The sequence below is a fragment of the Muscardinus avellanarius genome, assembly GCF_963383645.1.
Source record: "Muscardinus avellanarius genome assembly, chromosome: 15".
Taxonomy (NCBI): Eukaryota; Metazoa; Chordata; class Mammalia; order Rodentia; family Gliridae; genus Muscardinus; species Muscardinus avellanarius.
The window spans coordinates 21,352,974-21,378,085 of NC_137801.1; the positions used below are offsets into that span (position 1 = coordinate 21,352,974).

At 51.1% G+C, this 25,112-nt stretch overlaps 2 protein-coding genes across 5 annotated transcripts; one reads left to right on the plus strand and one right to left on the minus strand.

The window, feature by feature from the left end:
* Nucleotides 1–360: 360 nt before the first annotated feature.
* Nucleotides 361–15,837, plus strand: KHK (ketohexokinase; the record flags this gene model as incomplete). 4 transcript variants are annotated; one of them, XM_080712014.1, is made up of 9 exons in its annotated part: nt 361–452; nt 7,076–7,192; nt 10,001–10,135; nt 10,307–10,441; nt 12,155–12,227; nt 13,161–13,307; nt 15,301–15,389; nt 15,510–15,667; nt 15,752–15,837. In XM_080712014.1, the coding sequence occupies 9 exons, from the start codon at nt 361–363 to the stop codon at nt 15,835–15,837; spliced, it is 1,032 nt and encodes a 343-aa protein (XP_080568140.1). The 4 variants fall into 4 exon arrangements, with proteins under 4 accessions (XP_080568140.1, XP_080568142.1, XP_080568141.1 ...); XM_080712016.1 differs by lacking the exon at nt 10,307–10,441; XM_080712015.1 differs by lacking the exon at nt 10,001–10,135.
* A 1,639-nt stretch (nt 15,838–17,476) lies between these two features.
* Nucleotides 17,477–20,810, minus strand: CGREF1 (cell growth regulator with EF-hand domain 1; the record flags this gene model as incomplete). Its single annotated transcript, XM_080710969.1, has 5 exons — nt 17,477–17,989; nt 18,182–18,303; nt 18,439–18,509; nt 18,602–18,667; nt 20,725–20,810. 5 exons carry the CDS (start codon nt 20,808–20,810, stop codon nt 17,477–17,479), a joined length of 858 nt encoding a protein of 285 aa, XP_080567095.1.
* Between the last annotated feature and the right edge of the window lie 4,302 nt (nt 20,811–25,112).

Consider the following 25,112-nt stretch of genomic DNA (forward strand, 5'->3'; position numbering starts at 1 on the left):
GTCCAGGGTGGACAATCCCAGAGGCAGGTGCAGGAGAAGGCAGGCGGTTTACTTAGTGCGCTTTCGCTTTGCATCGGTGGGATTGCCTAGCCGCGCTCTAGAGAGGTGCATCGCTTTCGAATCTTAAGGGAGGAAACTGAGGCCGAGAAGGGGGAGGCGGTGCCATCTGCGGGGCCAAGCTACCTGCATCGGTGCCCACTGCACCCCTGGCCGCCGCGAGAGCACTGGAGGAGGAGCTCTGCATGCGGAGGAGGAGCCAGGGCAGCCCCTGGGAGCAGGGACACCTTTCTCCAGAATAAGAGGCAGAACCCGGCCAGAGCTCAGTCAGCCAGGCGGGCAGAAAACTCGGGAAGCAGCGTTATGGAGGAGAAGCAGATCCTGTGCGTGGGGCTGGTGGTGCTGGACATCATCAATGTGGTGGACAAGTACCCGGAGGAGGACACGGACAGCAGGTAGGGGCGCCCAGGCCCCTCGGATACCCCAGGGCTACTGCAGCCCTGCCTTTGTGCCTGGCGGCTCAGGCTAGGAGCTGCCAAGCCGGGGAGTCCGCCCACTGCGTCCCCCACCAGGGAGCCCAAGGGTCTCAGAGAGGAAAGGACGGAAGCCTTTAAAAACAAGACCCAGGCTCTGGACAGCATTGTTAGCTAGTTCTCACTTCAACCCCAGGGCTGTGGCAGGCATCAGGATCCCTATTTTACTGATAAGCAAGTAGAAACTGGGGGATAAAGTGATTTGTTCAAGGGCACACAGCTCTATATCCAAGGTGCGGGCTACTTTCCTTCATTTCTAAAAACCCCAACCCTATGCACTTGCTCGTCACCAACAGTTACTTTAATTTTTCCACTTAGATAGCCCTATTTCATAGATGCATGTGAGGTGGCTTGCAGAGAGAGGTATGCACAGTTCAACCCTTCAAGAACGTTGAAAGCCATGGCATCTGAGCTTTGACCACAGTTCAAGGCTCACTGGCACTGCAGGCACACCTGGGCAGCAGGTGAGGGATAGAGCTGGCTTGGGAGCCACCGAAAGTTGTTCTCTGGTGCTGAATTCAAAAGGAGTCTACCAAAGTCCTTTGAAAAGATAGGTGCACACCATAGTGGAACATCTTTTTTGCTTATCTGTGGAAGCTGAAGAGTCATTGGATGGTCCTTATCTTTACTCTTGATAAGGGCACTCCGTTACACCAGTCCTACCAGGAAGGTGTTTCTGTGGGCTGCAACACTAGCTTTCTCTTGATGCAGTGGAGTGCTGAGAATGCACCTTGTACCAGGTGTGGTGGTGCACGCTTGTAATCCTGGGAGGCTGAGACAGGATTGCAGGTTCGAAGCCACGGTCAGCAATTTAGTGAGGCCCTTTGCAACTTAGTGAGACTTTGTTTTCAAATAAAGAATAAAATAGATCTAGGCTGTAGCCTTGAGGTAGAAGGCCCCTGGATTCTAGCCCCATCAGATGCAACAGTGCCGAAGGCCATGGGTTTGGCAGAGGAAGGACATCGAGTGATCATCTGTCTTTGGGTCCAGAGAACACTGTGGACCCAAAACACTGTCGCATGCAGTATTTCTCTGGAAACTGTGTAAGCATCAGTCAAATCTCTTAAATACACAGAGAAGCTGAAGATTTGGAGAATTTCAGTGATTTTTTTCAGGCCACATTATTTTTGGTGTATGTGGTACTAGGGCTTGAACCCAGAGGCATTCTATCTCTGAGCTATGCTCCCAGTCCTATTTTACTTTTTTTTTGGTGTGTGTGTGGTACTGGGGATTGAACCCAGGGGTATTTACCTCTGAGCTATACCCCAAGCCCTATATTTTATTCTTTTATTTTGAAACAGGGTCTCACTAAGTTGTGGAGGGCCTCCATAATTAGCTGAGGCTGTCTGAGAACCGCAGTCCTCCTGTCTCAGTCTTCCAAATACTGGGATTATAAGTGTGTATCACCTTGCCCAGCATCCTATTTTACATTTATTTATTTATTTATTTATTTATTTATTTATTTATTTTGGTGGTGCTGGGGTTCCTGGAAGCCCTTCCAGCTCTGGGCTACACTCCCAGACCTATTTTATATATATTTTAAAATTTGGAAACAGAGTCTCTTAAGCCAGTGCAGCTGGCTTCGAACCTGCGCCATCCCCCTGTCTCCGCCTCCCAAGCGTGGGGATTACAAGCGTGTGCCACCACGACCGGTTTTACTTTTATTTTGAAACAGGGTTTCTCTAGGTTGATGAGAATCTCACCACTTGCTGAGGCTGTCCTTGAACCTGTGATCCTCCTGTTTCAGCCTCCTAAGTATTGGGATGACAGGCGTGCACCACCACAACTGCAGGCCACATATTTAACGACTGGCAAAGCAGCAATTACAAACTCACGTCCTCCGGCTCAGAGTTTAGTGCAGCCCTCTGTGGTCTCTTGTTTTTCTTGTTCCTTTGCTGCCAGCTCATCTCATGGAGTTGATTTGACCCTTTGCTTTGGCTGCTTTGTTTGCTAGGAGCTAGAGCCGCTGCTGGCAGTAGGGGCAGCGGGGAAGGGGCACAGGGTGTGTTGCTCCGTAGACCTAACTCACCTACCAAAGCGGAGCCGGCTCTGGGGCCCGTTTGCTCAGTGAGCAGTTGGGCTTACGCTCAGGAGAAAATGCAGATTCCAGGGCTGCAGCGACTCCAGGGATCAGAGCCGGAGTCCTGTTCCCCTTGAGCTCGCTGTGTGGGAGGCCCGGGCATGGGCCTTCTAGCTCCCCGCTGGCCAGGCAGGTCGGAAGGTGAGCACTGGGGAGGCCCCTCTAGGAGAATGCTTTGCCAGCCCCCTGCCCTCAGGGTGTGCACCCTCCTGGCCCTCTTGCAGCTTCCCTGCAGCCTGGCTCCTGGGTTCTGGCCTTGCCAGGAGAGCAGACCTGAGCTGGACCCAGTCCTTCCTGGGCATCTCAGGCCTGCTCGTCCCAGGGACTCTCGGCACTTTGAGACCAGCCAGACCCCTGAAGAGTGGCACCTGCCTCCAGAGCCCAGGCCAAGGAGAACCTCGTGCTCTGTTGAACATCTCCACACAGGAAGTACTGGTGTGAAGGGTTGCACAGGGATATTTCCTAGCCTTTTCTAGAAACCTCATTGACACCCAGGCCTAAATGCTTTCCATTTTAAAACACAGGGTAAGCTGGGAGTGGTGGTACGTGTCTACAATTCTCAGTGCTGTGGAGGCTGAAACCGGAGGGTTCAATCAGGTTTGAGGTCAGCCTCAGCAAGTAGAGACTCTCAACAACCTTGTGAGATCCTGTTTCAAAATCAAAATTAAATAGGGCTGAGGGTGCCGCTCAGAGGTAGAATGTCCCTGGCTTCAATCCCCAGTACCACATGCACGTAAGAAAAAGTAAACTGGGAGTGATGGCACATGCCTGTAATCTCAGCATCTGGGAGGGTGAGATTGGAGGATTGTAGGTTTGAGACTAGCCTCAGCAGTTTAGGGAGACTTTTAGCAACTTAGCAAGACCCTGTTTTAAAATAGAAAATAAAGGCCGGGCGTGGTGGTGCACGCTTGTAATCCCTGTGCTTGGGAGGCAGAGACAGGAGGATCGCGCAGGTTCGAAGCCAGCCGCGTGCGCTGGCTTAGGAGACCCTGTTTCCAAATAAAAGAAGTATAAAAAAAATAGGTCTGGGAGTGTAGCCCGGAGGTAGAAGGGCTTCCAGGAACCCCAGTACCACCAAAAAAAAAAAAAAAAAAAAAAAGAAAGAAAAAAAAGAAAATAAGTCGGGCGTGGTGGCGCACGCTTGTAATCCCAGCATTCGGGAGGCTGAGACCGGAGGATCGTGGTTCAATGACAGCCTCACCTACTTAGTGAGGCCCTCTGCAACTCAGTGAGATCCTGTTTCAAAATAAAGAATAAAAAATAGGGCAGGGGGTGTAGCTGAGAGGTCGAATGCCCCTGGGTTCCATCCCCAGACCTGCAAAAGAAGAAAAAAAAAGAAATAAAATAAAATAGAAAATCAATAAAAGGGCTAGGGGTGTGGGTCAGAGGGAGAATGCCCTTAGGTTCAGTCCCCAGCATCAGAAACCCAGGGTAAATCACAGTAGCTTTGGAGTTGGGAAGCCTGGGCTCTGATGTCAGCCCAGGCCTTAACGACTGTGATTTTGAGTCCAGTCTCACTCGGCTCTTCCTTTCTTTGCATGAAAAGTTCCTTGAAGCACATGACTTGACAAATATCTGATCCTGTACAAACTTGTGTCCTTTTTTTTTTATAATGAGGTCATACTCTCATTGTCCCAAGGCTGAAGAGAACTCCAGAGTTAAATTTTGTATACAAATGTAACTTAGCCTAAAAATTTTGGTTCTGTTATTTTCCTTAATTAGTGGTTATTTGATAGTTGCTTCTCTTATTGTAAGCTATTATTATTAATTTTTTATTATTATTAGTAGTAGCATTTTGAGGTACTAGGTTGGAACCCAGGGGCATTCTACCTCTGAGCTATACCCCCAACCCTATTTTTTCTTCTTTATTTTGAAACATTATCTCCCTGAGTTGCAAAGGGCCTCACTAAGTAGCTGAGGCTGGCCATGAACCGCGATCCTCCTGTCTCAGCCTCCCAAATGCTGGGCTTACAAGTGTATGACACCATGCCCGGCTTTATTACTATTATTATTTGGAATTGGCACCATGGAAAGAAACAGCCTCCACTGTTGCCTCAGAGTGTTACGGGAGCACAAGGGAGAAATCATGGAAGTGCTTTGACCAGGCATGTAAGTTATTTTTGTTGGTGGTGAGGACTGTGAAGCCCTCCAGGTATATCTTGTTAGTTTCCTTTTGAAAAATTTCTTTAAAATGGAGAAAAACTGATCTACCCTCAATAATCTTTTGAACATCTTCTTTTTCTTCTTCTCTTTCTTCTTCTCCTTCTTCTTCTTCTTCCTCCTTCTCCTCTTCCTCCTTCTCCTCTTCCTCCTCTTCCTCCCCTCTTCTTCTCCTTCTCCTTCTCCTTCTCCTTCTCCTCCTTCTCCTTCTCCTTCTCCTTCTCCTTCTCCTTCTCCTTCTCCTTCTTCTTCTTCTTCTTCTTCTGTTCTGAAGATTGAATCCAGAGGCGTTCTGCCTTCGAGCTCACCCTCGGCTCTTTTTATTTTGAAACAGGGTCTCCCTAAGACACTGGCCTCAAACCCGCAATCCTCCTGTCTCAGCCACGCAAGTACTGGGATTACAGGCGTGCACCACCATATCTGACTCTTGAACTTTTGGCATAGTGAAAGATTGTGAGAGTGTGTATGTATGTGTTTTGTGGAAGCCAGAGCCTCATACATGCTAGGCAAGTGCTCTATGGCTGAACCACATCCCACCCACCCCCAGACTTCTTTTTTCTGTGTGTGGTACTAGGGATTGAACCCAGGGACACTCTACCTCAGAGCTATGCCTCCTCCTCTGTCTCCTCTGTTTTATTTACTTTTTTTTTTTTTTTTTTTTGCGTTACTGGGGATAGAACCTAAGGGCATTCTACCTCTGAGATACATTCCCAGCCCCCCCCCTTTTTTTTTTACTCTTTATTTTTTGAAACAGGGTCTCACTGAGTTGCAAAGGGCCTCACTAAGTAGCTGAGGCTATCCATGAACCGTGATCCTCCTGTCTCAACCTCCCAAATGCTGGGATTACAAGCATGTGCCACCATACCTGGTTTGTTTAATTTAATTTTTTTTTGTGTGTGTGTGGTACTGGGGATGGAACCCAGGGGCCTTCTACCTCTGGACTACACTCCCAGACCTATTTTATATTTTATTTGGAAACAGGGTCTCTTAGGCCTGCTGAGGCTGGCTTCGAACCTGTGCTATCCTCCTGTCTCAGCCTCCCAAGCGTGAGGATTACAAGCGTGCGCCACCACTCCTGGCTGTTTTATTTAATTTTGAAACAGGGCCTCACTAAGTTGCTGAGGCTGGCTTCAAACCTGCAATTCTCCTGTCTCGTCCTTCCAAGTATTGGGATTACCAGTGTGCACCACCACACCCAGGCCCCACATATTTTTTTTTTATATGTGCGTGCGTGTGTGTGTGTGTGTGTGTGTGTGTGTGTGTGTGTGTTACTGAGGATGGAACCCAGGGGCATTCTACCCCCGAGCTACACTCCCAGCCCTATATTTTTATTATTCATTTTGAAACAGGGTCTCTCTGAGTTGCAAAGGGGCTCACTAAGTAGTAGCTGAGGCTGTCATCGAACCACGATCCTCCTGTCTCAGCCTCCCAAATCCTGGGATTACTAGAGCATGCGCCGCCACGCCCGATCCCCCACATACTTCTTAAGTGATCGCAGCCTCAGGTTTGCTTGCCTGCTTTCTTGTTTTATAACACTGCAGTTATTGTTGGAGTGGGATCTCCTGAGGTGGGATTAGAGAGTAAATGTGATCCCTCTGGGAAGAGGCCCTTGGAGTTGGTGTACTGACCGAGGAGGAAGGCTGCAAGCACAGCCCTCCAGGAGTGGCTCTGATGGAGGAAAGGGGCCATTGTGAAGGAGGAGAGAACCCAGAGTTAGTGGAATCCTTAATTGTAATGGACCCCAATGCGTGACTTCCAGAGGCCCTAAGAACAGGTGGGAGCATCAGAAGTCACCGCTGGGATCTGTCCTTAATTGTAATGGACCCCAATGCGTGACTTCCGGAGGCCCTAAGAACAGGTGGGAGCATCAGAAGTCACCGCTGGGATCTGAGCTGCCTGTAATCCCAACTTCCGAGGCTGAAGCAGGGAGATCAAGAGTTCAAGGCCAGCCTGGGCAACTTGACAAGACTGTCTCAAAATAAAAAATAAAAGGTGCTGGGGATATAGCTGAATGATAGAGTGTCCTTGGGTTCAATCCCCAACTCTCCCCCTCTCAAAAAAAAGTAACTGCTGTGAGCTTGGTTGTAGCTCAGGCTCTGGGGACAGACCTGGCCTGCAGCCACCACGCCCCTTCCCTGGGCTGAGCCTCAGCTGCTCCAGCTCGAAAATCAGCTGGCTGCCTAGACGCTTTCTGCGGGGCGCCCCTCGCTCCTGGGCCCCTACGCAGGGGACTGTGGTCCTGGTTGGCCCTGCTTCCCCTAGGACCAGCCTCTGGGGCTGCAGGGATCCACCTTGTGCTCTGCAGGTGCCTGTCCCAGAGATGGCAGCGTGGAGGCAATGCGTCCAACTCCTGCACCGTCCTGTCCCTGCTCGGAGCCCCCTGCGCCTTCATGGGCTCGCTGGCTTCTGGCCCAGTAGCCGAGTGAGTCAGGAGGGTGCACCGGCAGGGAGGCTGGCCTGCGGGGTGTGGAGAGAGGGATTCTGAACATTGCGCGGGCGGGGCGGGGGGATGAATTGCTGGTCGCCCCCAGCAGTCGTGGCAGGGGCGCAGTGGAAGACCAGACCCCCGACCTCGTGGGCAGCCTGGCTGCTGTTGTGTTAGCGCTGCTCCCAGGAAGGTTTCGTTTGCACAGCTTGCAGCAAGTTGCGCTTCGGCTTCCCGCTCGCCTTCCTTCTTGCTTGCTGCGGCCCCCGGTGGGTTTGCCTTTGCCCTTCCTAAGTCTTTTAGGATCCTGACTGCGCTCAAGGCAGAAGGCAGTTAGGGACACCCTGTACCCACCATGATCCCCGGGCCTCGGCCCACAGTCTATTTCCCAGCTGAGGGTCAGGGCCAGGGCTCATGTCCCTGTTGTTCACTGAAGTAGCAAGAGTGCCCTCCTGCTCAGGACATCCCGCGGCCACGTGCTAGAGCCTGGCCCAGAACCCCCGCCTCCCGCACACCGTGGCGGCTGCAGCCCATAAGTGGCCCACGCGCTTTCTCCATGTTGGCTGCTGCAAGAACCCAGGAGCCCTTTGACCGCTGCACTGCAGACTCAGCGAGCACTTATCGGGAGGTGAGGCCCACACTTTGCCCACTGTGGGACTAGGGCAGGCTGCCAGGTTGCTGGCCTGTAAGACAAAGCCCTTTGAACCCTAGTTTGAAGGGGCTATTGGCAGAGCCCAAGCACCCAAGCCAAGCCAAATTCCCTGACTCTATGAACAGGCACAAAGCAAATAGGGGCCAGAACCCACCCAGGAGATGGGACAGAGGGACTTGGTGCCAAGGGCTGGCCACTCATCAGCCCTCTTCAGGAGCTCTTTCCCTCTGAGCTGGAGGCAGGGCACGGTGATGTCCCTTTATGAAGCAAACATGTTGGTTTTGCCAGGCCATTCAGAATTTACCCATGGGCTTGATAAACATTTCACTAGCACCTACCATGTGCACTGTGGGTGTAAAGTTATTTGGCAAACTAAACCATATTTCGAATGCTTTGGGGAAACTACCATTTAAAGGACCTTTGAAGCCAGGCATGGGGGTGCATGCCTATAATCCCAGTGCTTGGGAGGCTGTGACAGAGTTACAGGTTTAAGGACAGCCTCAGCAAGGAGCGAGACTCTCACTAACCTAGTTAGGCCCTGTTTCAAAACAAAAAGTAAAAAGAGCCGGGGGCAGCCAGGCCTGGTGGCGCACTCTTGTCATTTCAGTAATTGGTAGCCTGAGACAGGAGAATCACAGGTTCAAGGCCAGCCTCAGTGAGGCCCTCTGCAACTTAGTGAGAGCTTCTTCCAAAATAAAGAATGAAAAACAGCTGGACCTGGTGGCGCACGCTTGTAATTCCAGCATTCGGGAAGCTGACACCGGAGGATTATGGTTCAGGGACAGCCTCGGCTACTTAGTGAGGCCTTTTGCAACTCAGTGAGCCCCTGTTTCAAAATGAAGAATACAAAATAGGGCAGGGGATGTAGCTTGGAGGTCAAATGCCTCAGGGTTCCATCCCCAGACCCACAAAAAATAAAATAAAGAATGAAAAACAGAGCTAGGCGTGGTGGCACACACTTGTAATCCCAGCTTTCGGGAGACTGAGACAGGAGGATCGCGGTTCGCAGCCAGCCTCAGCTACTTAGTGAGTCCTTTTGCAACTCAGTGACACCCTGTTTCAAAATAAGGAATAAAAAATAGGGCTGGGGATATAGCTCAAAGGTAGAATGCTCCTGGGTTCTATTCTCAGTACTGAAAAAGGGGGGGGCTGGGGCATAGCTCAGAGGATTCAGTCCCAGTGCCAACCAAGTAAATAAGTAAATAAATCTCTAGTTGTAAGTCTAGGAACAATGCCCTAATTTGGCATCCACAACTCTGCCTTATCTGGCTTCAGTGAACGTGGGTCTGGTCATAGAAAACCTTGGGTGGTGGGTGGATTGCTGGATTCTTGGGCACAAGAACAGTGTGATTCTGGTAGTTGCCAGCTCTTGGGCACAGAACAGTGTGATTCATGGAAAGCTCAGGAAGGGGAAGGCTGGCATCCTTGTTCTTCCACTGGTACAGTCTTCTGAAGGGTCGTCCCTGGGCTCACTCTGCCTGGAGGGAATTCTGGGAAATTGTCTGGACCAGGCCTGTACCCAAGGGGCCTCAGGCGCTTGGAGCCAGCTCATTGGCAGGGAGGGCTAGCCTGGCTTTGAGAGGACAGGGCATGAGCAGGCCCGCCGAGGCACCACTCCTGGCGGGGCATCCTAGGGGCAAACATAAGACTGGCAGGGACTCCAGAGAGGACAGCTCTGTGGGGATGATCATGCAGAGGACAGCCCAGGGTGAGGGTGGTGCAAAGTATCACCTTGGTGATTAATTATTAATTTTGCCTCGGCCTGGCATGAACCAGCCACAGTGCCCATGCCTGCTTGGTTCAAGCAGGATAGAGGTTCTAGGCCTCACATCTACCCCTCTCTAGCTATATGAGCAGATACAAATCCTTTCCAGCCTGAGGTGTACTGAAAGATGGAGTTAGGGTTGGAGTTTGCTGCAGGTGGGACAACACAAAAGAATGTTCCTTCACACTCCTCTCTGAGCTCCAGGCCAGCACCCTCGTCTTTCCTGCACATTTGCACAGCCTATAGCAAGACTGGGATTTCTGGTTCTCTCCCAGCTCCTCTGCTCACACCCTTGCCTTTCAGGGTCTCTAGTGACCCCACCAGCTCCCCTCCAGCCCCCCAAACCCTTGCCGAACTGCACCTCCCCTGGGTTGCTCCGCCCTGGCAGCTTTATCCTGGATGACTTCCGTCGCTATTCTGTGGACCTCCGCTACACGGTCTTTCAGACCATGGGCTCCGTCCCCATCTCCACAGTCATCGCGAACCAGGCCAGTGGGAGCCGCACCATCCTCCACGCCTACAGGTTTGTACACCTGTCTGTGCTTTGCCAGCTGCCGCCGCCACTGTCACTAAACTTCCAGGACAAGACCCTTCTTCTCTCAGAGGCCCATGTGCTCCCGTGCGAGATCCAGGCCACACGTGGGCTCTAATCTGTGTCTCCTTGCCCTTTCCCTGGCCCGGGCTCCACCCCAAGCTTCCTGGTTGCTGACTTCAGGCGTCGGGGCATAGATGTGTCTCAGGTGGCCTGGCAGAGCAGAGGGGACACCCCTTGCTCCTGCTGCGTCGTCAACAACTCCAGTGGCTCCCGTACCATTGTGCTCTACGACACGTAAGGCCCCCTGGCCTCACCTGCCAATTCCTCCACCAATCAGTTTCCTGTAATCAGTTCCCTCGCCCCCAATGTCTCCGAACCAGAAATTGCCCATGCCAAACTGTTCCGTGATTTCTGAATTGCTTACAATTAAGGGGGAAGTGAGGTGGGAAGGGGTGGGCACTGCTCTGTCTGGAACTTGGCCTTGGTCAACACTCCTGACAGGCAGACCTACACAGATGTAATTGATGATGTGATTCTTCCATAATTAGCCAATCAGCAGCTTGGGTGTGGGTGTGAGGGACTTGTTCTCAGGACAGAGAGATGTGAGTCAGCCTGTGTGAAACCCTGAAGGGCTAGGGGACCCACTGGGTCAGCTCCAGAGTTTCCAGCCTGCAGCATGGCACCAAGTTGCCGGGACATTAGCCCCATAAAGGTCCCAGCATGAATCCAAGCACACTGTACACAATTTGCAGTCATTGCTGAAGGAGAGGGAAGGGGATGTTGGGTTAGCAAATCAGGACCATCTGATGTGGTGCTGACCTTGGAGAAAGGATCCCTTCAGCATCCCGAGCTCCTTAGGAGAGGCCCTGTGGGCCTGGACATTTGAATTCCTCAGACCCCTTCCTGAAGCATCTCAGAGACTAAGAACCTGGGTTAGGGCTGGAAGTGTCCAAACACAACTGCCCCAGGGCTCAGCTGTTCCCACTGGCTAGCAGGACCACCGCACTGGGGGAGCAGGAAAGCCATCCCAGGACCAGCTCTCTGGTCCCTGAGCTCTGAATGACCCAGTGAGTGAGTGGGTGCACATATGCCCTCAGATTGGGCAACCATTGCCATCTGTCATTTAAGCAACAACCTGTACCAACTTTGATCAAGGACAAATATGGGTACTCACAGGAAGGGGGAGGAGCTCTGAGGAGAAATGTTTATTGCCCCCTGGCCTCGGTCCAGGTGTATTCACACAGGTATCTCTAACTACAGCAGGCTTGAGAGGCTGTGGGCTTCAGCCCCGCCCACCGACAGCAAAGCAGCCTCAGAAAGGCCCAGGCCACATAGACAGCAAAGTGGACCAAGGATTTAGCCACGTTTAGGACACGTTTAGGACACGTAGGGAGGACAGTGTGGGGGTCTCTAGGCAAGGAGTGTCGAGGCAGACCCCTTCGCAGGTCTCTACACCTAAGCCAGCCAAACACAAACTCTTCCTCAAGTGCCACTTTGAACTGAGGATCGAGACAGGAAGCAGCCAGACTCGGGACAGGGTGCTCTGGGTGTCACGGGCAAACTCCCAGTGCTAGTGTGCCAGAACTGCACAAGAGTAGAGAGCATATCCAGCAGGGCAGCCTTAGGCTTTGCCATTCACCTGGACAATGCCACGGGAGCTGTGTGCTGCCAACAAGCCAACAAAGGGGATTCTGGGAAGTGTAGTCTGTACTCAGAGCCTTCTGGGAGTTGTGGTCTGCAAGGAGCACAGACGGAGCCCCTTGACATGTTGCAGTTGGGTTTACCCTTAGATAACATCACAGCATTGAACTCAGAAGAGGGCACGTCAGCAAAGTGGGACAGGGCTCATTCTAGAGCTGAGCCTGAGAACCCTGCTTCTCAGCTTCCAGCGTGTCGTCAGCAACACCAGTAGGCACAGGGTCCCCAGCAGCCAGTTAGAGGTCCTGCCTGGCCTTGGCTGATCTCACAGTGTCCTTTCTTCTCTACCCTTTCCATCTCGTGACGTAGGAACCTGCCGGATGTGTCTGCTAAGGACTTTGAGAAGGTCGATCTGAGCCGGTTCAAGTGGATCCACATTGAGGCAAGCCCTGCTTTACCTATGTTTTTAGGGGCTCAAAGTGTAGGCCTCTCCACGTGTCCTGCCTTCTCTTGGCTTTTTTGGATCATGAAGTCGCTAAGAGATAAGTGAATCCAACCCCCCATGTCTCCTCTCCATTCTTCCTAATGTTGCCAGGTGAGGAAACGGGCCCAGAAAGACTGGGTGCTGTAGACACAACTGGCTCGCGGCAGAGTCCAGTACTTTTTGTGTTATGGCTGCCTGGCCTCCTCCAGCGATGCCTCTAGCAGAAGGCTGGCTGCTTAGGACCTACTTTACCCCTGAGGAAGCAGGAATGAGAGGGCTGGCCTCTCCCAAGTAAAGGGAACTAGAACCTTCACTCCAGGGAAGAAGTTTTTAAGTCTGCATGAGAGGAAACCCTGAGAGGTCAGGTCCAATTCTTGCCCTGTCTTTGTGTGTGTGTGTGTGTGTGTGTGTGTGTGTGTGTGTGTGTGTGGTACTGGGGATGGAACCCAGAGGCTTTCTACCTCCAGGTTTCTAGCAGGGCAGCTAGACCTGAGGATCACTATACTCTCAGACCTTTTATATTTTATTTGGAAACAGGGTCTCACTAAGTTGCTGAGCACCTCACTAAGTAGCTGAGGCTGTCTTCGAACCTGTGCGATCCTCTTGTCTCAGCCTCCCAAGCGCAGGGATTACAAGGGTGCACCACCACGCCCAACTTGCCCTGTCATTTAACTTATTCTTCAGAAAGTCTCTATTGTCTAGTCTCTTCTGTGAAATAGGAGAGCTGGTCAATAAGATCTCCGAGGTCCCCGATAGACCTAGAACCCTGTACCTCAGGACAGGGTCCAGCCCAGCCTCCCCCAGCCCCTCTCCCTCCTCACCCAGAGTCCCAGCATGCAAGGAAGAAGGAGGTCGGCTGGACACTAGCTGAGCTGCCCTGTCCTGCTCTAGGGCCGGAACGTTTCAGAGCAGGTGAAGATGCTGCAGCGGATAGAACAGCACAACGCCAGGCTGCCTCCGAAACAGCAGATCCGGGTGTCCGTGGAGGTGGAGAAGACCCGGGAGGAGCTGTTCCAGCTGTTCGGCTATGGAGAGGTGGTGAGTGTTCCTGCAGCCTCTCCTTGCCACATCCAGCCAGAGAGGCGCCCTGGCCCGCCTGATCGCCAAATGACAGTCCTGAGTGGTGGTGCTGGGAGGGGGCAGAGCTCCAGCTTTGGGTCTCGTAGTGGCCAAGAGGCACAGTTTTTCCACCCCAGGTGGATGCATGGGAACAAGTGGGTCTAGAGAGCCTGGGCAAGGTCCAGATAGCCACAGGCATCTCCCCTTCTCTCTGGGCTTCCTCTGTCGCCTTCTGTGCAAAACGAGGGGATTGACCTGTTTTCCGTGAGGTTCCAAGACTCTTCCAACTCTTGGGTGTGGGTGGCAGGTTGTGGGAACCACTAGGAGTGAGGGAGGAACTTACGGAAAGCAAACTGAGCAAGGCTGCGTGTGATGGAATTTAGGCAATTGTCCCAGCATCATAGCTAACGCTGGCTGATGACTGTCCAGCTGTTGGTCCTCAGTCTCTGTGTGCAGCTTAACAGTACTGACGCCTGGGCCGGGCGTGGTGGCGCATGCTTGTAATCCCAGCATTCAGGAGGTGGAGACCGGAAGATTGTGGTTTGCCGACAGCCTCAGCTACTTAGCGAGGCCCTTCAAAACTCAGTGAGACCCTGTTTCAAAAATAAGATGGGCCAGGAGTGGTGGCGCACGCTTGTAATCCCAGCATTCAGGAGGCTGAGACTGGAGGATCGTGGTTCGTAGACAGCCTCAGCTACTTAGTGAGGCCCTCCGCAATTTAGTGAGACCCTGTTTCAAAATAAAGAATTAAAAAATAGGGCAGGGGATGTAGCTCGGAGGTCGAATGCCCCTGGGTTCCATCCCCAGACTCACACACACACACACACACACACACACACACACACAAAAGACTAGCTGGGCGTGGTGGCGCATGTTTGTAATCCCAGTATTTGGGAGGCTGAGACAGTAGGATCAGGGTTCATGGACAGCCTCAGCTACTTAGTGAGGCCCTTTGCATCTTAGTAAGACCCTGTTTCAAAATAAAGAACAAAAAATAGGGCTGGGGGATGTAGCTCAGAGGAACAATGCCCCTGGGTTCCATCCCTCAATCCCTCCTCTCCCTCTCTCTCTCTCTCTCTCTCTCTCTCTCTCTCTCTCTCTCTCTCTCTCTCATGCTATGTGTTGAAGAAGTTCACAAATGCCTATCACTTTGCTTTAGAGAGATGGGGGGGGGGCAGAAAACAAAGCAGCTGCTAAGCACCAACACAGTTTGAGGGGACATAGGCAGATTTCACCCCAAGATGGCGCTCCAGGCTTTCTGTTGGCTTTCAGTTCGCTGACCCTAGAATAAATAGAGCAGGGCGTCGCTTTCACAATTCACGTGGTTGTATTCTTTCTTTTTTCTCTTTCTTTCTTTCATTCTTTCTTTTGTTTTTTGCAGGTCTGGAGGTGGAACCCAGGGGCATTCAACCTCCGAGCCACACCCCCTACCCTAATTTTTATTCTTTATTTTTGAAACAGGGTCTTACTAAATTGCGGAGGGCCTCACTAAGTAGCTGAGGCTGTGTGCGAACCGTGATCCTCCAGTCTCAGCCTCCCGAATTCTGGGATTACAAGCGTGCACCGCTGCCACGCCTGGCTACGTAGCTGTATTTTTTTTTTTTTTTTTTTTTTTTTTTTTTTTTTGGTGGTGGTACTGGGGTTCCTGGAAGCCCTTCTATCTCCGGGCTATACTCCCAGACCTATTTTTACATTTTTATTTAGAAACAGGGTCTCCTAAACCAGCGCGCGCGGCTGGCTTCGAACGTGCGTGATCCTCCTGTCTCTGCCTCCCAAGCGCGGGGATTACAAGCGTGCGCCACCACGCCCGGCCTCGTAGCTGTATTCTTAAGCAAGCATTAAAGTGTGTTCTCTGTTGGGGATTTATGTGGCTGTGATGGGGAGTCACATCGCAGCGTGGAGACAGCCCCAGGCCGCGGTGGCAAATGACTAGAGCCAGAGGTGGCTGCCAGCCTCTTTTCACCGTCTGCAGGTGTTTGTCAGCAAAGACGTGGCCAAGCACCTGGGGTTCCGGTCAGCGAAGGAAGCCCTAAGGGGTTTGTATGGCCGAGTGAGGAAGGGGTAAGTGGGGAGCCAGGAAGGGGCCCGGAGGCGCCTGGGGGTGAGCCTGGACTCCCAGGGCTCACTCTGACAGGTCTGGGGTGGGGTGGGCGAACCCCGAACTCAGTGGCGGCTTCATAGGGCTACGCTGATCTGCGCCTGGGCGGAGGAGGGCGCCGATGCCCTGGGCCCTGACGGCCAGCTGCTCCACTCTGATGCCTTCCCACCGCCCCGGGTAGTGGACACACTGGGGGCCGGGGATACCTTCAATGCCTCGGTCATCTTCAGCCTCTCCCAGGGTGAGCACCCGGCGGGAGGGGCAGGGCTGGGGCCTGCCCGCCTCCAGCAGGCCAGGCTAACCCAGCTCTTTGTCCCTCCCCCAGGGAAGAGCATGCAAGAGGCTCTGCGGTTTGGCTGCCAGGTGGCTGGCAAGAAGTGTGGCCTGCAAGGCTTCGATGGCATAGTGTGAGCGCCGCGTGGCAGAGGCTCCGGCTCACGGCTCCCTCGGAGGCTGGCACTCAGCTGCCATTGCCTTTCGCCCTCTGTCCAGCCTGGCGGCCGGGCTGCCTGGTGCCCTGGGCAGGTGTGGGGAGGGCTCTGCCTGGGTACTGTGTCCTTTACCCTGCCCCTCCCCATTCACCTGCAGAGCTTCAGAGCAAATAAATCTCCTTCCCCTGAGTCAGCTTCCTATGGTGCGTCGTTTGTCTTCTCTTTGTTTGGTACTGGGGATTGAACCAGAGGCAGTCTGCCTTTGAGCTACACCCCTGGCCCTTTTTGTTTTGAGGCAGGAGGGTCTCACTAAGTTGCCGAGGCTGGCCTGCAACCTGGAATCCTCCGGTCTTAGCCTCCCAAGTACTGGGACTGTAGGTGTGCACACCATGCCCAGCAGCTACTTGTCCTTCTTGGTGTTCAAACTGCTCTGGTTGGAGATTGCTGTGCCCAAATTAACCTCCCCACCCAGGCCCAGAGGAGCAGAACGTGTCCCAGCCTTATTACCAAGAGCATCCACAGTGCTGGCAGAGAGGTGAGCACCCTGAGCCCTCCTGGCTAAGAGACACTTAGCTCCCGCCGCCCAGCCAAGCATCCAGATAACCAGAGCCACGGAACAGCCTGTCTGGGCCCTCCAATGCACAGACTCCACAGAGTGGCCCCAGGAGCTGGGAGTCCACATGGCTGAGCCAAGCAACAGGTCACTGGGCAGGGAGCCACCTCTGTGGTTCCGTGGGGCCTTCACAGTCCAAAAAATAATACTGCCCTGAGCTGAAAGCCCGAACCCTGGAGCCCGCCTTGTAGTTAGGGCGGTACCTCAGCCACAAGTGTGACCCAGATATGAAGCATCGCTCTCTCTGGGAGGTCAGGTCCAGGTAGCCTACTGGGATGGGTAGCTGAGCCTTCAATAGGAGGGTTGGGGCTGGAGAGGTGATGTCACGTGACATAATCAAACATGGCTTTAGCTTCAGACCCAGATTCAAATCTGCCATTTAATTAACTGTGTCTGCTCCTGGAGAACCCATCATTTAACTCCACCTTCCTCAAGTTATCTGTCAAGGAGAGTTAATTCTGCCGGGTCATAGAATTATTGTGAGGATAAAAATCAGATCATATATAAAATGACGGCATGGTGCCTGGTGAGTACTAGGCTATAAAGGTAGTTACTATTCATATTATCAGAGCGGCAGATAAAGGGTGATGGGGACCATCTGCCCTGACCTGCAGGAGGGCACAGGGTGTCTGGACCCAGGTAAAGGGGGAACAGGAGGGTGTTAGGGCCCCAGGGAGAGCCTGAGATTTCTTCATGGGGTTGTCCGAAGCTGGCGCCAAGGAACACTAGGTAAGCTGAATCGAAGCTCCCCTGAGGGGGTCTGGGTAGGCTGAACCAGTAGAGAAATGGCCTGGAGGATGAATTCATTCTGTTCTTTATTGGTTGTTTGGGCCTGAAAGCCGCTCCTCAACTAAGAGTCTCCCTGAGCTACCGAGAAAGATCTGCTACCTACTAGGGCCAGAAAGGGGATGCAGAGATGGTCCTCATCCCAGCGCATACACCCATACCTTAGGGCTTACGATCTGGCACAGAGACGTTGAGGGATGCAGGACTGTATCCTCGAGATTTACATCTCATCATTCTCCAGTTGGATACTGTGAACCTCCAACTCTTGAGGGGTGCTCTTGGACCCCAGTGTCTCCCCTGGAGGCTCTTTGGCTTCTTCTCCATTGTCCCTGGCTTCTATCTGTCCCCCAGCCTCCCCTCCAGGAACTGGGGCATCTCGTTCAGCCTCTCTCTGACCCCCGGCCTCCTCTCCGGGGCCTGGGGTATCTCCCTCACCCCCCACCTGAAGCCCAGCCTCCTGTGCAGACTCCAAGGGCTCCCTTCCGGCCTCTTGGTGGCCTCCAGCTTCTTCTCCAGGCCCTGGGGCTTCCTGGGCTTCTTGTCTCAGTAAGCTCTGAGCTAGTAGGGGCTGCCTCTCTGCAGCTTGGGGTTCCTGGGGAGCTGGAGCAGAGGGCTCTCTGGGCTCTGCGTGCCCGGGGGCCTCTCCTGGGAAGTTGATGAGCTCTGCAGGGGTCATAAGCCCATCCCCGTTCAGGTCCTGCGTCTCAAGCACCTTGTCCACGACCAGGACCACCTGTGGAAGCACAGTGTCACTGTGGGGTCTCCAGTAACCAGAGATGTTTCCAGGAGCCCTGCCCCTCCCCACACACCCATTCCTGCTGCATAGACTCTGAGCCCCCTTTTAGAGGGGATCCACCAAGAGTCATGGTGGAAAAGTCCAGAACACCAGGGAGCTGGATGTCTCAGACTCCCCAGCAGGGCTCACCGGGTTGATGGGAAAGGCAGCAGCTCCTGGGGCCAGGACTGCGGTCAACATGGACAGCAGCTCCAGGCCATCCAGCTGCCCGCTCTGGTCATAGTCGTGGAAGGCAAAGAGGTAGAGGAGAACTAGGGAAGAGAAGCGGGGTTAGAAGAGGCATCTGCGGGCAGGTGGAAGAGACAGGAGTCCACAGGGCAGTGTTCAGTCCCAGCTCCGGCTTCCCTGAGCCTCCGGCCCCTGGCTCAGCACCCGCAGCTCCTCACCCTGCTCCCGGCTCATGTGCTCTGGCTCCTCTTCCATCTTCTCCAAACCCTTCAGGTAGTTCTGTAGAAGCCTGTGGGGAAAGTGTCCAATCAGCCCGGAAGAGGCCGGTCTGCAGCCCCAGGCCCGACCTACTCACCGCAGGCCCTGGTCCAGCCTACTCACAGGAGCTGCTCTGGGCCTGGTTGGAAGGGGTTGGGCAGCAGCTGCTGCTGGGCCTCAGGATCTGGCCTGGAGGAGGGAGAGAAGGATCAGCCTTGCAGAGAGCATCCCGGTGGACCCAGCCTACCAGACCTTCACCCCTGCTTCCTGGCAGAGTGCTCGCTCTAGACCCAAAGGGACACCCTCTGATCTCCTTGGAAGCAGAACCTTATTCCCTCAGACTCTGTTTTTGCAACTGTCTTATTTAGACTTCAAATGAAAATGCAAGCCGGGCGTGGTGGCGCACGCTTGTCATCCCCGCGCTTGGGAGGCAGAGACAGGAGGATCGCGCAGGTTCGAAGCCAGCCGCGCACGCTGGCTTAGGAGACCCTGTTTCCAAATAAAAATGTAAAAATAGGTCTGGGAGTGTAGCCCGGAGGTAGAAGGGCTTCCAGGAACCCCAGTACCACCACCAAAAAAAAAAAAAAAAAGAAAGAAAGAAAATGCAAAGTATCTGGAGAGGCAGGGGCCAGATGAGGCCGCACTAGTAGACAGAAGAAGATAGCGCTGTGAGGGGCGGAGCAGCAGGGGTTGTGGCAGCCTTCTTCCTCCAGGCTGGGAGCCAAGGGGCAGGTGTCCGGCTGGGCCTGGTGGCATTGCCCAGGTTTAGACAGACCCAATTTCCTCCATGACATACAACTGACTCTTCCTTTTTCAAGCAAAGGGCATATATGTCAGTTGCAGGGTGTTCTTTAAAGCTCAAAATGTGGTCCCAGTTCTAGGTGGGGCTACCTGTTTGCCCACATCCATCCAGCCTGTGACTCCAGGGAGCTGGTGCAGTTGCTGCAGACACTTTGGTCAGGGCGCCGGCCCTTGCCACTGTCCCTGTGTCTGTCTCCCTCCTACCCAGCATATCCACCGCGCAGCAAGCATAGACAAGACCTCCAGAAAGCAATTCTAATAAAGCAGAAATGATATGCTAATGATCTCCATTTCCTCCCCCCCACAATTAGGTATTTTGTGGGGTGAGGGTAACTGGTATTGACTGGTATTGAACCCAGGGAATTCTACCTCTGAACCACACCCCCAGCCTCCCCTTTTTTTGGTGGTACTGAGGGTGGAACCCAGGAGCATTTGTACCTCCAAGCTACACCCCCAGCTCTCTATTTTTTATTCTTTTTTTTTTTTTTTTTTTTTGGTGGTACTGGGGGTAGAACCCAGGGGCTTTCTACCTCTGGGCTATACTCCCAGACCTATTTTTATATTTTATTTGGAAACAGGGTCTCACTAAGTTGCTGAGAGCCTCACTAAGTAGCTGAGGCTGGCTTAGAACCGGTGCAATCCTGCTGTCTCAGTCTCCCAAGTGCAGGGATTACAAGTGTGTGCCACCACACCCAGCTCTATTCTTTATTTTTGAAACAGGGTCTCACTAAATTGTGGAGGACCTTGCTAAGTAGCCGAGGCTGTTCGTGAACCACAATCCTCCAGTCTCTGCCTCCCAAATGCTGGCATTACAAGCGTGCACCACCACGCCCCGCCCTAGCCCTTTTTATTATATTGAAATGAGGTCTTGCTAAATTGCCAAGGCTGAGCAAGGTGTGGTGGCGCACGCTTATACTCCCAGCACTTGGCAGGCTGAGACAGGAGGATCGCACAGGTTTGAAGCCAGCCTCAGCTACTTAGTAAAGCTTTCAGCAACTTAGTGAGACCCTGTTTCCAAATAAAATATAATATAGGTCTGGGAGTGTAGCCCAGGGGTAGAAAGCCCCTGGGTCCCATCCCCAGTATAAATAAATAAATAAATAAATAAATAAATAAATAAATAAATAGCTGAGGCTGGCCTCAAACCTTCCTGGCTCAATTAGGTCTTGAGAGGACCACAGCCCTTCCCCTGGCCTCTCACTTCTTCCTGGTGCTTCACCCCACACTGGGACTGAGCTTTATTTCCAAAGGGGTCCAGCAAGCACATACTGGATGCCCATTTTGTAGCATTCTGACAGACATGGAGCAGGAGGCTGGGATGGGAGGGAGGACAGAGAAATCAAGGAGCCTACAGCCCAGTCTCCTGGCTCCCACAGGGCCGCCTCAGCCTCAGATTCTCCAGAGCCTCCAGGCCCAGCCCTGGGTCCTGCCTCCTAACCCCTTACCTCATGGCTCCATCCTTGGGGGCAGCTTGGCCCAGGGGGAGCAGCAGCAGCGGCAGCAGTAACGCTCTCATCTGCCAAGGCGACATCCTTCCTGGAACTGGACCTAGGAACAGAATCAGGGGTCAGCGGGTTGAGTATCTCCCACCATGTTGGGGACCAGTTGGGTCAGACTTGTCTTTGGTCCCCACCTCTACCTGCAAGTGCAGGGGACAGGGCTCCTGCTCAGGAAAGACTCCTGCAGGGACCGTAGCGATCTTCCATGGAACTGTGTCCAAAGTAACACAGGTCCAGAACAGAAAGCACAGCCACGCAGAGCTGCTCGGGTGGAATCAGCGCTGGGGGCAAACCCTTCTCTCTAGGAGGAAGAGTCAGCAGATGCTTGATGGTCAAAGCAGAGGGTCAGGAGCCCCTCAACATGGTACCCCGCATTCTGGCAGGCACTGGGATTTCTTAGAGGAAGATACATAGCTTTCAGCAGATTAGCCAACACTTCCGCAATCCTAATAAGGTCTAGAACTACTGCCAGGTGGGCACCAATTTTCTAAGAGATGAGGGATGGGAGCAGGTGACTGTCTGGCCCACGGGAAAATAAACAAAAATTCTGTCTTGAGCAAGGAATAAAGCATGGAAAGTCCACAGAGGAGAAGCTACTGAGATCACAGACACTGTCTCTTCATTTTTTTAAATTTTCTTTCTTCCTTATTTACTTATTTTGGGGAGGGGATGGAACCCAGGAGCATTCTACTTTGAGCCATACCACTAGCCCTATTTTAGTTTTATTCTTTATTTTGAAACAGGGTCTCACTAAGTTGCAAAGGCCTCACTAAGTGGCTGCGAACCTGCGATCCTCCTGTCTCAGTCTCCCAAGAACTGGGATTATGAGAGTGCCCCACCACACCCGGCTGCTATTTACTTATTGGTGTGTGTGTGTGTGTGTGTGTGTGTGTGTGTGTGTGTGTGTTACTGGGGATTCAACTCAGGACCTCATAGCCAAATGTCATTAAGTGTGCATGGAAGTAAGACACTTTGAGAAAGGGCAGCAGAAAAATAGGCAAAACAAGGCCTGCAAAAACTACACTGCTATATTAGAATCATCATATACAGAATATAAAATAAGCCAGGCATGATGGGGCACACCTGTAATCCCAGTACTTGGGAGGCTGAGAGAGGAGGATCACAAGTTCAAGGCCAGCCTCAGCAATTTAGTGAGACTCTCAGCAACCTTGTGAGACCTTGTTTCAAAATAAAAAATCAAAAGGGCTGAAGGGCTGGGGGTGTAGCCCAGAGGTAGAAGGAATATTCCTGGGTTCAACCCCAGCTACCCAAAACAAAACAAAACAAAAACAACAAAAAGCACTGATAAGACTTCCGGGAAGATGGCGACCGAGAAAAGCGGGGCTTAAGAGCCCCTGCTAACAACCAATCTCCATTACCACAAAATCAGCGCCTTTCATAGCCAGAAAACACCATCACCAGAGAAACAAAAAAATCACCAGGCTCCAGAGAGAAAGTGGACTGAGAACAGAGCTCAGAGCCACAGAGGAGATACACCGGCCTCACGCCCGAGGACGCGGCAGCAGCGTCATACTGCCGGCGGCAGCGGCGACTTCACCGGACGGCTACAGCAAGCCGAGGTGAGCCGCTGCGGAACAGCCAGGCGGGATTTCTCGCCGCAGGTAAAATCTAAAGCTCCCAGTGGCTGAGCTCAGCACACGCTGCAGGGATTCAGAGTGGAACTCAAAACCAAGAAGAAATACATCAGCCTCACGGCCAAGGGCGTAGCAGCGGCACCATATTGCTACCGGCAGCAGCAGCAGCGAATTCAGCGAGGCCAGTACAGCTACATCTGCGTACTCAAGAACAGTGAGTCAAATTGCGGGCCACAGAGGAGAAATCCCAGTACTGCACTCCCTGGGACTTGACCCAGTGGGGGAGGGGCGGTGGCAGAGATATCACATCATAGGAGAACGTGCAACCTGGCACCCCCCACAGTCTAAAGCAGCCTCTATCGACTCTCTGGGTCGGAGACTCTGTGATACAACCCAGTAAAGGAGCAGTGGGGTCTGAGATACCACAGACTCGAGATCCAGAGCACCTTAAGTGAAGTCATAGTGACCCAAGGGAAGAACCCAGAGAAGGCACAAACTTCCAAAATCATGGGAAAGAGGAATAATACTGGAGCAATGAATGCCCACAACCCCACAACATCAGAACTCGATAAAACAGAAAATCAGAGATTTCTAGAAGATCAAATCAGGAAAATAACTGTAGAAATAATAGAGGTGCTTTGAAAAGAACTCAGAGAGAGCCAAAAAGAGATAAAGGATGCAATTAATGAAGTAAAGGCCTCAATTCAAAGTACAAACAACCGATTAGACCACATGGAGAACAGAATCTCACTCTTAGAAGATGATCATTTCAAAAATGAACGCATAGTTTCTAATCTAGAAAAAAATATCTGACAGCAGGAATCTGATATTGAAGAAATATGGGCCCATTTTAAGAGAGCTAACCTAAGAATAATTGGAATAGAGGAGGGAAAAGAAAGTGAAACCAAAGGGATCAACAATCTCTTCAAGGAAGTAATAGCAGAAAATTTTACAAACATAGAACAAGAGGTTGATACACAGGTCCAGGAAACTTATAGAACTCCCTTTAGACAGGATGGGAGAAGAGGATCCCCACGCCACATAATTGTCAAAATGACCAATGTGGAAGCCAAGCAGAGAATCTTAAAGGCAACAAAAACAAAGGGCCAAGTGACATTCAGAGGCAAACCAATTAGAATCACTCCAGACTTCCCAAAGCAAGTCATGAGAGCCAGAAGGGCTTGGAGTAACATATTCCAAACTCTGAAAGAAAACAACTTCCAGCCAAAAATTTCCTACCCGGCAAAACTTTCTATCAAATTAGATGGAGAAATAAGAAGCTTCCATGACAAACAGAAACTGAAGGAATTTATGTCTTCAAAACCAGCACTAGAGAAAATACTCAAAGAGATTAACTACAAAGAAGAAATAGGTAACACACACCAGAACCAGAGAAACAAGATTTTTCATCCAACAGACAACTAAGATTGGTTATCTGTGGAGATTCATTAATTATGTTAGTCTTTTACTTATCTCTAAATGGTATTGTTTGCCTTTATTGTTGTTAATTTTTAGGATTTCTAGTTGGAATATTAATATACCTTCAGATATAGCATTTGGAAATATTTTATCCCATTCTATTAGTAACTGTTAACTCTGTTTACATTGTCTTTGAATATACAATATCTTTTTTATTTTTTAGGGAGTTTGTATACTCTTCTGTTGCCGGTGCCATTGAAATCATATCCAAGAAATCACTGCCAATTTCAATGTTGTGAGGTTTTATGACCCAGATTTTCTCCTAAAAGTTTATAGTCTTAAGATTTATATTTAGGTCTTTTATCTATTTTGAGTTAATATTTGTATATGGGATTAGGTAAGAGTTCAACTTTATTCTTTTCCATGTAATTATTATGTTTCAACAATATTTAGTTAAAAGATTATTATTTCTACCACCAAATGTTTGTGGAAACCTTGTCAAAAATAACTTGACAATATAGGGAAGAATTTAGCTCTAGGCTTTTATTTAACTCCAATGGTTTATATATCTGCCTTTAGAATAGTACTACACTGTTTCAATTATTGTAGCTTTATATGGTTTGAAATCAGAAAATATATATCTTCTAGCTTTGTTCTTTTTCAAGATCGTTTTGGGTATCTAGAGTCCATATTCCATATTAGGATAGATTTTTTTTTCTGAAAAATAAATATATAAATATATGATAGTTTCACCTAAAAAATAGAAAAAAAAATATTCTCTGGTAAGAAAGAAAGTAAAAAGAAATATTGAAATGTTATCTTTAAGTCATCAAAAGCTTGGTATCAGACAAATGAAACTATTATGTGAGATTATCATTTTTAATTTTGGATAAATTGCTATAATACTAGATGTCAACCACTAAGCCAAGCATGGGAGGGAGGGATGGGGAGAGAATGGGGTGTGGATCGGGTGGGAGCTGACTGGGCGATGTGTGCATGTATGTCTACAAAAGTTTGTATCCCACTATGATGTATGAATACAGTGCACCAATAAAAAATAAAATTAAATTAAAAAAAAAAGCACTGATAAGTAATAAGCCAGAGAGTATGGCTCAACGAACATCAGAAATCAATCTCAGGCTGTGTTACATAACCAAAGTGCAACTACCTTAGAAACCAACACAAAAATGTAAAAAAATCTTGTATGTTTGGAAATTAAAAACATACTTCTATAAAGACGAAAATAGAAAGTCATAATGGAACTTATTAAGCTGGGCATGGTGATGCAGGCTTGTAATCCCAGTACTTGGGAGGGTGAGC